Below are 13277 nucleotides of genomic sequence, written 5' to 3' on the forward strand. Positions count from 1 at the left end.
CCTGTAATATTCACTCTAGGCCAAACCTTCTATCAATTTTACTACCGAGCAGGGTTTTTTGCCGGGCGTCAGGGAGGATTGAAATACTGAGGAAGAGGCAAGCTCCGATGCCTCGCGCGCTGTCCTGAAATGAACCGATCTCAGCAAAACAGGGTTGGGTCTGAGACCGGCTCGTCGAGGGCGCGCGCGCTCGGCAACCTCGGTTGCCAGGGAAAACAGACTACGCGCTAGGCGCGTAGCCCTCTCCCACTTCTCTCCACGTTCCGAAGCAATAAATCGTAATAAAACTCGTCGGGAAGCCAAAATTAAAACAAAAAACGATCTATAAGGCGAGCGGAATCACGTCGCCTACACACATCTACAAAATAACAGAATTAACGCCAATATGGATCAAATACAATATAATAAGGGAGAAATTTTACTTATCTGCTGCGAAGCAGCAAAGAAAGAGGATATGACGTTTGAGGTCATGGCTTATATGGACTAAGGTTACATTATGTGATTGGTACATGTGACTCAAGACTAGAGCATCTTGGGAGATGAAGTTTTTTGTTTACTGTGTTTTAATTGGCTGCTGTGAGTTTTCAGTAAAGAAAGAGAAAGCATAATCCGAGCCTCCGGTCCTGATATAGAATTTACATTACATGCAGACAGACGTTCGTGGCTAAGTTTCCTATTGGATGAGTTTTGCTGCCGGCAATCACTAAGGAACTGGCTGAGAAGAAGTTTGGTTACTCATTTCTTACACTTTTTCCTCATGGATTGATTAGAAAGAAATAAGCAGTCAAGACGGTGCTTGTCCTCTCTGAAGGGGCATGTTAGCCCTGATTAAGAGGGATGTTTTTAAAAGGACTCTTGGGAAATGTAGTTTATATACTAAAAGTATTTTTCCTGGCTGCTGTAAAAATGCAATAAAGGAAGCATAATCCTGGCCTCCGTCTCCTTAATAAAATTAAAAATGCTTGGCACAAGTGCTAGAAAATGTTTTATCTACACGCAGACCGCATGAGGGGTTTGTCTGAACTGCTCATCATTTTTGTACGTCAATGGTGAGATTGTCATACTGTCAGCACATCACGTTAAACAACTAGACTGCACGATCGTGAATGGCACGCTATGTGCGGTGAAAGCTAAAATACGTGCGCGGTAATCTACACCCAACATGTCCGCACTCACAGCGAACCGCGCGTATACATAACTGCTGCTCTAGAAACGCTGTCACGTGAAAGGGCGGGACTATGAGCTTGTTTTCCCGTCTTGATTGGTTGTTCGGGATACGTCAAGGCTTATGACCACCAGGTGGGAAGTGGGAAGTAGCAGTAGCCCTTGTAGCGTTTGCAGAAGCTGTGTTAGCTGGGGCCGGTTGTAGCTTGTTTGTCTCCTCGGTGTACAAGTATGACCATGGCAGCCTGCGTCCGGACTTTACTCCTTTCCAGTTGTCTTGTGCTGCTTTTCGGTAAGAGACGTCTTCTCCGTAGGTTTGTGTTCAGAGACAGGTAGCACTTTCTCACGGGGTTAGACCATGGACCGGAGCTCTACAGTGTCGGTGAGCGGGAGCGGTCGAGTGATAAACGTACTGTGTTAGGGCTCTCTATAGTCCCGCAGAGGGATCACGGAGGTGGGCCTGTTTTTGAATGTCCTGGAGAGTGACCTGCCCAGGTGCACGGTTGGCTCACAGCCAGTAGTGGAGAAAGCCCAGCTGCTGTCTGTTGGAGAGGTCGGGGCCTGGTTATTCTTTTACCCTGTTTTTGTACCTCTATTGCTCGTTATGTTCAATTAGACATTTTTTAAGCTGAAAGCTCCGTTTCGGGTAAGCGAAGTTTTCCCTGGTGTATTCTGAAGTTTTTGTCCATTACTTATAGAGCTCCAACCCGTTTATTCTTTTCCTTCTGCGCTTGGTTATTGACGTTTTGGTTTTTCAATTCTATATTTTGGTCTCTACCCTGTAGAGTGGAAAGGGGTGGGTAATGTACCTGTCCGAATTAGGCAGAACTGGGTTTGGGGCTCTTGCCCACCTGTGTGTTCCTGAAGATGAGTATTTAGCATATTGGTTTGCTGCTCTGGCTTTGTGCTGCATTCCAAAAGACAATCTGCCAAGGACCAGTTTCTTAACTTTTGGTAAAATCATCATGCCAGTAAACTAGCTATAGTATAAGTTAGTTTTTCCCTATTTTGGGGGCCGGAGTAACCGATACCTTAATCGTTTATTACCCGTCTTTTACCTCGTTTCAGCGCCAGCGAGCTTCGTTCTGCAGGGCGAAGCATAATATTATTTTTCTGTTAATAATTACTTACTGTTGTATGCGCTACATTAACGGGATCTACAGCCAGCCTACGAAATAAGTGGGATTCTGCCGGATCTGTCAGCGGTTAGTGATACAGATTCGTGTCTGCCTCAGTAAAATGTGTTGCTGTTTACCCCGGTTTAATCTGTTTACACTGGGACTCGTTCAGCAGCACCATCAGGTTGACTGCATTTATTTCGACATCAACTCAGTGGCCTCCAGAGTCGTAACCGCATATATCTTGTTTTGGGAGCAAAACTTGCCCTGAAACTTCGGACCATGATAGTGTGACCGGAAGCGTGCCATTCAAAGGCAATGGAGGGTGGCACAAGACTAGTCACATAACAAGCTTAATCCCATCCTCACACTGCTTGTTGAGAAGGATGTAGGAGCCAGCGAGGAAGTGCACGAATGGAGGCGCACTGTGAGCTTCGGGAGCAGGGCCCACTCAGCCCCGCACTTGCGATGGGATTTGAAGCAGGTAATTCAGTGGGAGAGGAGCTAATTGAAGCACTGGAAGCCAGCGCAGAAGACATGCAGCTGGTGATTGAGCTGGCGAGAGCAGCAGGTATTCATGGTCAGGAGTCGTTCACGAGATAGGTGCTGGGGATGACATTTTCCTACATGACAAAGGAACCACAGCAGCTCACGGCAAGCCAACAAGTGGAGGTTGCACCAGTACAGAAGGATGAGTATTAAATCAATCATCCTTGGCATGGTTTCCCCTAACTTTATTTTGCCTTAAGACCTCCTGTGTTTGCTGGCCTTAGGATTCTGCACAATCTACCACTACTGACCATTGCTAAAGTGCTTGTGCTTTTCCCTAAAATATGTTAACATTGGTTTATCCCCAATTGGCATATTTAATGTGTATGTAAATCCCTAGCAGAGTAGCACTACCTTTTGCCCACGGCTTGTAAAATAAATGCTACCAGTGGCCCTGCAGCACTGATTGTGCCACCCACTTAAGTAGGTAGCTCTCTTAAACATCTCACGCCTTTCATTGCAAAGTATGTGTGCCATTTTGACATGGCAAAATAAACCTTTTGCCAAGTCCAAGCCTTACTTTTTAATTCATATAAGGCACACCGAATGTAGGCCCTAGGCAGCCCCAAGGGCAGGGTGCTTTGTACTTAAAAGGTTGGGCAGGTGCTTTTACATGTTCTGGTGGTGGAAAAACTCTTAACTTTGTTTTCCACGACTGCAAGGCCTATCTCTCCTATAGGTTACCATGGGAATTACCATATTCATTTTTTTTTTTTTTTTTTTTTTTTTTTTTTTTAAATTGTTTCTTTATGCATAGAAAAGAACACATAACTATGCACTACATCATAGCATATTACATTTAGGGGGAAGTTACAGTCCAGCCGCCCGGGCGATGACTATGGCAATACCAGTTTGAGACCCCAACCCGAGTCTACACATTATGCTTTGACCTAGCAAGCATAGGGAAATAAAACCATTTATGGTACTTGACTTGGTCGACCCAACCACCACAGACTCAGCAGGCACATTGATTAGCGGCGCCAACCCCTACAAATTCAGTGCAGTACATTTCAATACCTTAACTATCAAACAAACAGAATCCTGTGATAATAGCTAGCACTGACAGATCAGAAGATAGTGCAACAAATGTCCATCCGACATCGAAGGCATCACGCACACACGGCTAAGGGGGACACCCGGGTGGGGGGCAACTGGACAACAGCCCATAAACAAGTCAGGGACTAACATGAGGAGGAGGTGGCCCACTCATGACGATCCCACCACACCAAAAGCAAACCCTGGAAGTGCACCCACCATAAAATCCCAAAACTCACAGCTATGCCTCTATAACCCCCATACTCATTCCTTGAATGGCCTAACTATGGCCAGAGCTCAGCTAGCGGAAGCGTCTGTTAAAGGGTCCTCCCCTTCCCTCTCTCGCAGACCAGATAAATAATTATTCATGCACGCCAGAGCTCCAAGTCCCTGTCAGCATACTCATCCACTCGAACCTTTTGTAGGAGACATTCCTCTGCGGCAGCCCATTCAACCAAGTCACTCATCCAAGCAACATGCAGTCGGGAGTGCAGGCTAGCCCATTGGATCGCAGTGCACCTTTTCGCCAAAATAAGCCCTAGCTGTGCAAATCTATACGCCATTTTACAGCCCTTTTTAGGAACGGGGAGCAGGCCCAGCAGACAGTGTTGCATCGTCGCCTGCACTCGCACAGCCGTCACCTCCCTCAGTGCCTTCACTACTTGAGGCCATGAGGGTTGGACAGAGCCACAGACCCATGCCATGTGATCAAATGAAGCCGAACGTGCCCCACAGCTGTCAGGTCTTGAGGGGGATATTCTATGCAAGCGTTGAGGTGTCGGGTATGCTCAATGCAAGTAATGGAAGTGCGTCAACTTAAATCTAGGATTGCTAGTCTCATCCCGTACCAGTGAACAGGCTCTATTCCATTCCCCCATCCATGAGTGCCACTCCCAGGTCAGCTTCCCAGCAGCCCCTGATCCCCTGCGTACCAGTTAGCCTGTCACCCTTGAGAGCTTTATAAGTTCGGGACAGGAGACCGCGGTCACCTCCATAATCAAGAAATGTCACCTGGATGTGGGATTCAGTCGGTCCACTGGAAAGGACGTCCAAATCTCTCTGGCTGTCCGTGAAATGTTCGCATACTGTAGGAACTGCCCCTGACCCAATCCAAACAGGGACTCCGCTTCTTCCTCGTAATTAATGTGCTATTGTGACATTTCACCAGCATTATTACAACCCCATGCGCGCCACTTCGCAAAATCCATCACCTCAGCGGCCTTGACAAAGGGTCGGATCCACCATATTGGAAGCAGGCACACGTACGGGCCCTGTGCAGAACCCTCACAACTGCATTTTCCCAAGCTCTCGGTAGGGGGGCACCCTGCAGAACCCCAGAGCCACCCATTAGTATATGCATGAGGTGCTCCGCACAGACAGAGCCAGATAACAAATCCTTTTCCCAATTGGGGGGTATCCTCACACCACCAGCTGCATACTGTAGTAACCAGCTAGGTAATATAAATATAGGTCTGGCAGTCCTAGACCCCCCACTAACCAGGTCTGACTTCGAGTTCCATGCGGACTCTACATCTTTTGCCCGCCCAGACTAAGTATAATAGCAGTTTATCCAGCTGCTGGAATAGTGAAAGAGGGAGCTCAGAGTGAATTCTGTGTAAGATACAGGCACCGAGGAAGAACAATAAATTTACTAAGTGCGATTCTACCCATAACCGACTATGGGAGAGAGGTCCAGAATTGAACAGAGGCACGGAGGCCCTCCAGTACTCTTCCCATGTTTAAAGTAAATTGCAATTGTGGGGAGTGCGTCACTTGAATGCCTAAATATGAAAAGGACTGTCTCCCAGGACAGACCCAAATGGGGTAACTCTGACTCTGCCATCGGGCATAACACATTTTTGTGCTGATTAACTCAGAGGCCCGACACCTGATTAAAAATGTCCATCATACTCAACAAGAGGGGGAACCGCTCGCTCCGGGTCCGTGATGTACACCAGAGCATCATCTGCATACAGTGGTGATGTGTTCTCGTCCCCACAAGAATGCCCCACCTGACCAGACCGTAGTTGTATGGCCAGGGGCACACCTGCCGTGTACTTTGTTTTGATAGCAAAGGACTCTGACACTATCGCCCCCGTACGCACTCTCACCCGAGGCGCTGAGTACAAAAGACGCACCCAGGACTGAAAGACAGGGCCTATGCCCATCCTTTGCATCACCTCTCCTAAGTAATCCCAGGGTAATGTGTCAAATGCTTTCTCCATATCAAGAGCCACCAGAGGTGCGGGAATCACGAGTCTTGTGTAGTATGTGTTAAGCACCGTATATTCATGAGTCACCCTCCCCAGTATAAATCCGCATTGATCTCCCTGTACTAAATGCGTCACCACTCGACTCCAACAAGAGGCCAAAACTTTAGCTAATAATTTAACCAACATTTAGCATAGATAACGGTCTATAGGAGCCCGGGTCATCAGCCACCTTACCAGGTTTCGGTAACATGACTATCAATGCTTCCTGCATATTCTTCAGGAGAAGGCCCTCACTACGCGCCTCATGAAGTATTTCCAACAGTCACGGAAAAATCACAGCGGGATAGGCTCGGTAAAATCCGACTGGTAGCCCGTCAGGACCAGGCGCTTTCCTGGACACCATACCTCCCAACACCTCCACCAGGTCACCCCAAAACACCTCCCCCTCAAATTCCTCCGCCTGGGTCTTCGTAAGGTGAGGCATCCGGAGACCATCCAAGTACTCCCGTATCCAGGTCACACCCACACTCCATGGTGTGGCATAAATATTCTGCAGGTGCAAATTCACCCGTAGCTGTCCTAAAATCTTTCTCCAGAAGGACCACTGAGCATCTGGATGATGGGAATGGGACGCTCCCTCCGGAGGAGCCAAGCCAACATACGCCCGAGCGGTCCCCCTCCCGAAACAGCCGTGGTCTATAATTCCGGCAGACATAATTATCCAATCTGTCCCAGAGGTCCACAATTCTGCCTCGCTCCTCAAGACAATTCGACGCGTCGCCATTATCTACTTGACGCTGTAAAGCTGCCAATACGTCTTCTTGCTGCATGAGCTTCTGGTCCAGGAGCTTCATGATACCATATGTTTTACTGAGGCTTTCCCCCTCTAATAACTACTTTAAGTGCCTCCCATTCTATGCCTCAGATCGTAGCTGTACCCCAATTTGCACTAAAATATCTGTTCAGCTCACCCTGGCGATCTTGTTTATATTCAGGATCACCTAGTAGGTCAGGACACAAACGCTGCAGGGGGATCACAGGCTTGGGTATGTGTGTTTTACATTGCAAAAGGAGAGGGGCATGGCCCGATAAGAACCGGACCTGGTAAACAACTCGGCGGACCTCAAGTGATCCATCATTGGCAAGGCAAAATGTATCCAGGCAGCTGTAAGCCCCATGGGTGTGCGTGTAACAGGAAAATCTTTTAGAGGTGGGGTACATTTCTCTCCACACATCTACAAAGTGTAAATTTCTCATAACGTTCTGCAATTTGGCAGTCATATGCGTCTTTGTGTTCATCTTTGGCGGGTCCCTGTCTAGGACTCAATTAAAGTCACCAGCCCACAGACTGGGCATCCCAGTGTAAGATATTAATTCATGTTGGCACTGATGATAGAACCCCGCATCATCAGTGTAAGGAAACGCCTCCTTGGCATGGTTACCCCCTAACTTTTTGCCTTTGCTAAGTTTTGATTGAAAGTGTGCTGGGACCCTGCTAACCAGGCCCCAGCACCAGTGTTCTTTCCCTTAACTGTACCTTTGCTTCCACAATTGGCATAGCCCTGGCACTCAGATAAGTCCCTTGTAACTGGTACCAAGGTCCCTGATGCCTGCGAAGGTCTCTAAGGTCTGCAGCATGTCTTATGCCACCCTGGGGACCCCTCACTCACCACATGCACACTGTCTCGCAGCTTGTTTGTGCTGGTGGGGGGAAAATGACTGTCGACATGGCACTCCCCTCAAGTGCCATGCCAACCTCACACTGCCTGTGGCATAGGTAAGTCACCTCTCTAGCAGGCCTTACAGCCCTATGGCAGGGTGCACTATACCACAGGTGAGGGCATATGTGCATGAGCACTATGCCCCTACAGTGTCTAAGCAAAACCTTAGACATTGTAAGTGCAGGGTAGCCATAAGAGTATATGGTCTGGGAGTTTGTCAAACACAAACTCCACAGTTCCATAATGGCTACACTGAAATCTGGGAAGTTTGGTACCAAACGTCTCAGCACAATAAATGCATACTGATGCCAGTGTGCAATTTATTGTAACATGCACCCAGAGGGCATCTTAGAGATGTCCCTGAATACCCATACAACTTCTAGTGTAGGCTGACCAGTTCCTGCATTTTGAGTCAATCTTGCAGAAGTCATATTTTTATTACTGTATGTTGGATTTTTATTGTACTTGGTCTTTTATATAGATAAATATTGGCTATATTTCTAAGACTGGTGTGATGTCCTTCTGTAGTGTCTTCACTTATTACTTTGTGTTATGTGCAAATGCTTTACACATTGCTTCTGAGATAAGCCTGACTGCTCGTGCCGAGCTACCAAGGGGGTGAGCAGGGGTTATCTGAGCTGGTATCTCCATTATCCTGACTAGAGTGAGGGTCCCTACTTGGACAGGGTGCAAACCAACTGCCAACTAGAGACCCCATTTCTAACAATCTTGGTCTTGGATCCACATGCTTTATAACTAGGATTAAGATACTTGGTCCAGTGGGCCGAAGGGACCCCTGTAGCTGGCTCGTTCCCCATTGCGGTCAGTCTGAACTTTTGACTTTGTCACGGTCTGGTGGGACCAGAGATAGGGTTGGCACGTTTTGATTACGCACTATTCTACTTTTTTTTTTCTTTCTTTAAATTAGAGTTCTAATAATTGGATTTTTGTTAGTTTAGATTGTGTGTGTTTTTTTTATAAAAAAAAAAACTTTCCTTCCTTCTTTTCTTTCCTTCAACATGGGCATGTAACATGAATGGATGGTAAAGTCAAGGTAGCGCTGCGCTTTGGCAACAATGTGAATCAGCCAAACACATTCATGGGGCCAAGGAACTGAGCCTTCCCCACTAAAAGTCTCTTAAAATGGTGCTCTTGACTGCCAAACATACAATTGAGGAGCAGTCAGCCACAAATGCATGGGCAAGTGGTGCATGTATAAAGGCTGTTAACAGGATACATGAGTCAGCAAACCTGGTGGCCAGTCAGTATGTTAAGTTGCACGGGGCTCATCAAGCCACAGGTTGATGCAATTGGCATAACGCCTGTGAGTGGCCAGTTTGGCACACAGAGCAGCCGACAGCTCTGCATATATTTTGGACACTTACAAGGGAAACCCCCTCCCCAAAACACCCACACATCACATAGATATCATACACCATCATCTGAGCTAAATTACAAGCCAGAGTCCCCCTCGTTGAATTTGTCCAGGAGAAGCGCCCCACCCCCGTCCCTCAGTAAGAGAAAGGCGCTTGTGGTGGTCCGCCTGTGCCCCATTCAAGCTGATTGCACTTTTCTCAAATCAAATGGCCACTCGCCGTTTAGCTAGGAGGAGTGCACGCTAATTAAGTTAATATATAATCTCTGACAGGCATTCTTTAGGAGAACTTGGTCTGGAAAGACAGTCAGGATTTGGAAAGTATTGCAGTGGTTGGGGGTTGTCAGTACTAAGAAGACATCACTACTCAAAGGTGCCCTTTTTAGAAACCTTAAAATAATGAAAGATGGATATAAAAAAAAAAATAAGGCTCTAAACCTATGCTTTGTTCGTTGGTGTCTTTTTTTGTTTGTGAAAGACTGTAACTTACGAACTATAAGTAACAAATGGCTCTCTTTGATAAAGCAGTAACCCATTGAGCTAGTGACATAAAATATAAATCTGTGCACCTCCTAGTGTCCAGAATGTGTAGGGCCCATTTGTGTACATAGGGGGGGAGGGCAGGTGTGAAACAACCTTGATGTGCTGAGAGCTTAACATAGCACCCCTTGAACGCAAGCATAAGCACCACATGGCAGGTTGGGGTTTACTCCTCAGTCTCTTGAGTCGTATTGCTGTACTCCAAATCATGCTTACCCCAGGACTGCCCACATGATACTGCACAGATGGTTCAGCGGGCTCCAATCTGTGAGCCATGGATATGTCTAGGGGAACCCTCTGCTAGTATTTCCCCAAAATTTTCAATATGAAAAAAAAAAGTAACCATTTTCAACAAGGTTATGGGAAACATGAAGATAAACACACTGGCAAACCCAGCCAATCTGACATTGGTGGGCAGTCTTTTGGTTTTTGTCAATGCGTGTCTTGTTTTGACATAGCTTTTGTAACACTTTATTGTTGTGTGAGCTGCCAGGCCCTCACCATTGTAACAAACATTGGCAAAAAAAAATGGGTTAAAAAAAAAAAGGAAAAACAACTTCAAAATTCATTGGAGAGCGGTCTTAACCTTGTAAGTGTGGCCAACAGCTGCACTACCTCACCAGTGTGTATGTTGGCCATTGACTGACACTTGGGAGGTACTTTGTCTGCAATAACTATCAGTGTGCAGAGTGCACTGAGGTCATTACATGTAAGTGAAACAAAGTGAACCAACCTCCTGCACTGATTCCTTTGGGGAAAAGTATTGCTAGAAAATGGAGAATATATCCTTTCCAATGCTACCTCTGCTGGGTGGATGCCTCCTTGTTTATCACCACAGGAGAGCTGTCCCCAATTGGCGATTTCCTGCTTTGCCCTGCGCCCCCCCCCCCCCCACCCCACTTATCACCAGTGATGTGGGAGTGGCCCTGTAGGCAAGGTCAGAGCCACACTAGAGACTGCATTCAGGCAATGTGGGTGGTGTGTGGGTTTTATTTTTTTTAATTTTTTTTTTTGGTGGGGGAGGTGGGTGCTACAGCCACCCCTTGGGCATGGCTGTGCCTCCCCACCACCATGGTCCCTAATAGACTTTTTACTCCACCTGGCAGGTGGATAGAGTTTTCAGCCCCAATTTGCCCCTCCACCCAACAGACACCTGGAATTTCATAATGGTGCCAAAACAAACAAGAGGATGCAGTCGCCTACTCTGGCAGTATTCCTGTCTCAGTGGAGGGAGGGGGGGGGGGTTCTATTGAGTCTTTCTGTTCCCCTGGGGGCGAATGGAAGTCATGTTTGAATTGGGTGGTTTGCTTCCACCTGAAATCACTTGTTTGCCTTTAAGGCGAAACAAAGTGCTGCAGCTGTTGCACTCTGGTATTGGCTACACATCCTTCCCCCAAAAGGGAGAAACCAGTCTCTTTCACACCAGGGGCAGACAGGAGATGTTCCCTGGGGGAGAAGGGCAGAAAGCCCACTTTATGGCAGGAATATATTTAAAAAAAAAAGAAATCAGCATTGCTGGCCTCGTCTAACATCAGAATCCTTCCACCAGGAAAAACCTACCAGACCCAGAAAGTTCTGAAAACTACATGCTCAGGGTTGTGTGGTTCGCGTTGATCCCATGCCATTTTCTTACCCACAGTATCCCGGCACACATCAAACTTTGACTAAAAACACACATTTTTCTCACATTTATTTGAGGAAAAATTCTGTAATCTGTGGGGAGCCACTAAGTTCCTACCAAACAGCATTAACCCCAAACGTTCCGATTTTTAAAAACCGTGTCTCACTTGTGTGGGTGGGCCAGGAAACCTTGACACAAATGCCACTATAGCGCCATGTGGAGAGGTCAGCAATAGTGGTAGCTTCTGGATTTGGGGGCTGTGCTTAGCTACCACCAGTGGAAACCTACCAACCACAGATCTTTTTGAAAACTAGAAAACCAGGGGACTTCAGAGTAGAGTTTCTTGCATGGATCCCACAAGGTTTTATTACCCACAATACCCTGCAAACCTGTAACTTTTCCTGAAATCATGCATTTTCCGCCTGTTTCTGTGATGAAAGTTTTTTGGAATCTACAAAATATTTACCACCCAGCATTGCCCCACTTGTGCACATTAAAAACACTGACCACTTGTGTGGTTGGGCCTAATGCTGGTGATGGGAACAGTTTAAATGGGGGTTAATGGGAGTTCCCTCTCTAGGGCTCCCATTGACCTTGGTTTGAATAATTGCTCTTGCTTATCAATCAGCTAAATATTTATAAAGCGTGGCAAATCACCTGTGAGTGTCTCGAGATGCTGGCGCTGTATGCTGCTGTGTGGAGGAATGATCATTTCAAACATCCAGGTAACTAGTTCTCTTTTGAAACGCTCAAGTGATGGTGCGGGTTGTTCCATGTCTTGGCTGCCAGGTGCGAGAAGGAGCGGCCTATGCTGTTGGCTTGACAGATCCATGAGGTATCTGCCAAGGAGAGAAAAGCTGATCGGAGGTGTCTGGTCAGTTGGTGAAATGTCAGGCATTTGTTGCTGTATGCTGGTCGTTCGTTCTGCCCAGCCTTGTAGGCGTAGTTCAGCATCTTGAACTGATGTCTTCTGAATCGGGAGCCGGTGTATGTGTGTTTTTTTGTTGTTGTTGTTGTTGTTTTGTCGGGTGTGATGTGGCTCCTTCTGGGGGAAGTACAGTATAAGTATTGCGGCTGAGTTCTGTATTATCTAGAGTCTCTTCAGGAGGCTTGCTGTGATTCCTTTGCAGAGTGCGTTGCCTTAGGCCTCACCACCAACAGATTGAACTGTGTGATGGTCCTTCTGGTGTCTTCTGGGAGCCACCTGAAGATCTTGCGGAGCATAAGGAGGGTGTGGAAGCAGCTGGATGAGACTGCACCAACTTGTTCCTTCAAGAATAGTTTGCTATCCAAGATGATGATGAAGTTCTGGGTGTGGTCTGTTGGGGGCAGGAGAAGTCTGCTGTGCTCTGTCGGCCACCATGTGTCAGTCATTGCACTAAATGGCCTTTTGTGTCGTGGTCTTGTGGGCCATCAACACAAGTGGAGTTCTGTTCTTTTTTTGGGGGGTGGGGGGGCATATGGGAATTTAAATTTGTGGCTCCCCGCAGATTCCAGAACTTTCCATCACATAAATATAAGTTGTATGTTTGTAAGGGCTTCTGGGTAAAATTACCCAGAGAAAGCTAGGCAAGTTGTGCCACCCTGGGCTCCCCTAGCGGATTCGTTTTCAGAAATGTTCAGGTATGCTAGGTTCCCTTAGGTGCCTGCTGTACTAGGGCCCAAAATCTACAGCTACCCACTTTGCACAAAAAAAAAAAAAGTGAACTGTGAGTGGAAGGATGTGATGTATTCATGTTGTGTTTTGGGCTGGCACTAGGCATACTCGCATGAGTGAGGTACCATTTGTATCGCAAGACAAGTGGGAGAATTCTAGAACATTTGTTATTACCAAGTGGATTTTGCGGACTTTGTGCTTTCCAGATGTAAGCCAGTGTGTAAAATAGAAGACAGTTTGAAAAATACAATCTAAATAATATGCTAGTACGGGTACCCGCAAAC

The 13277-nt window shown here is 46.9% G+C and overlaps 1 protein-coding gene across 2 annotated transcripts in view; it reads left to right on the forward strand.

Annotated features, from left to right (window-relative positions):
• Positions 1–1281: 1281 nt before the first annotated feature.
• The window catches only part of LAMP2 (lysosomal associated membrane protein 2), a 255206-nt gene continuing 243210 nt past the window's right edge, over positions 1282–13277 (forward strand). For both annotated transcript variants that reach the window (XM_069212088.1, XM_069212096.1), the window contains exon 1: positions 1282–1456. In XM_069212088.1, the coding sequence (XP_069068189.1) occupies positions 1396–1456 (61 nt within the window). In that variant the 5' untranslated portion in view covers positions 1282–1395. The remainder of the gene's footprint in view (positions 1457–13277) is intronic.

The sequence above is a fragment of the Pleurodeles waltl genome, chromosome 2_1, assembly GCF_031143425.1.
Source record: "Pleurodeles waltl isolate 20211129_DDA chromosome 2_1, aPleWal1.hap1.20221129, whole genome shotgun sequence".
Taxonomy (NCBI): domain Eukaryota; kingdom Metazoa; phylum Chordata; class Amphibia; order Caudata; family Salamandridae; genus Pleurodeles; species Pleurodeles waltl.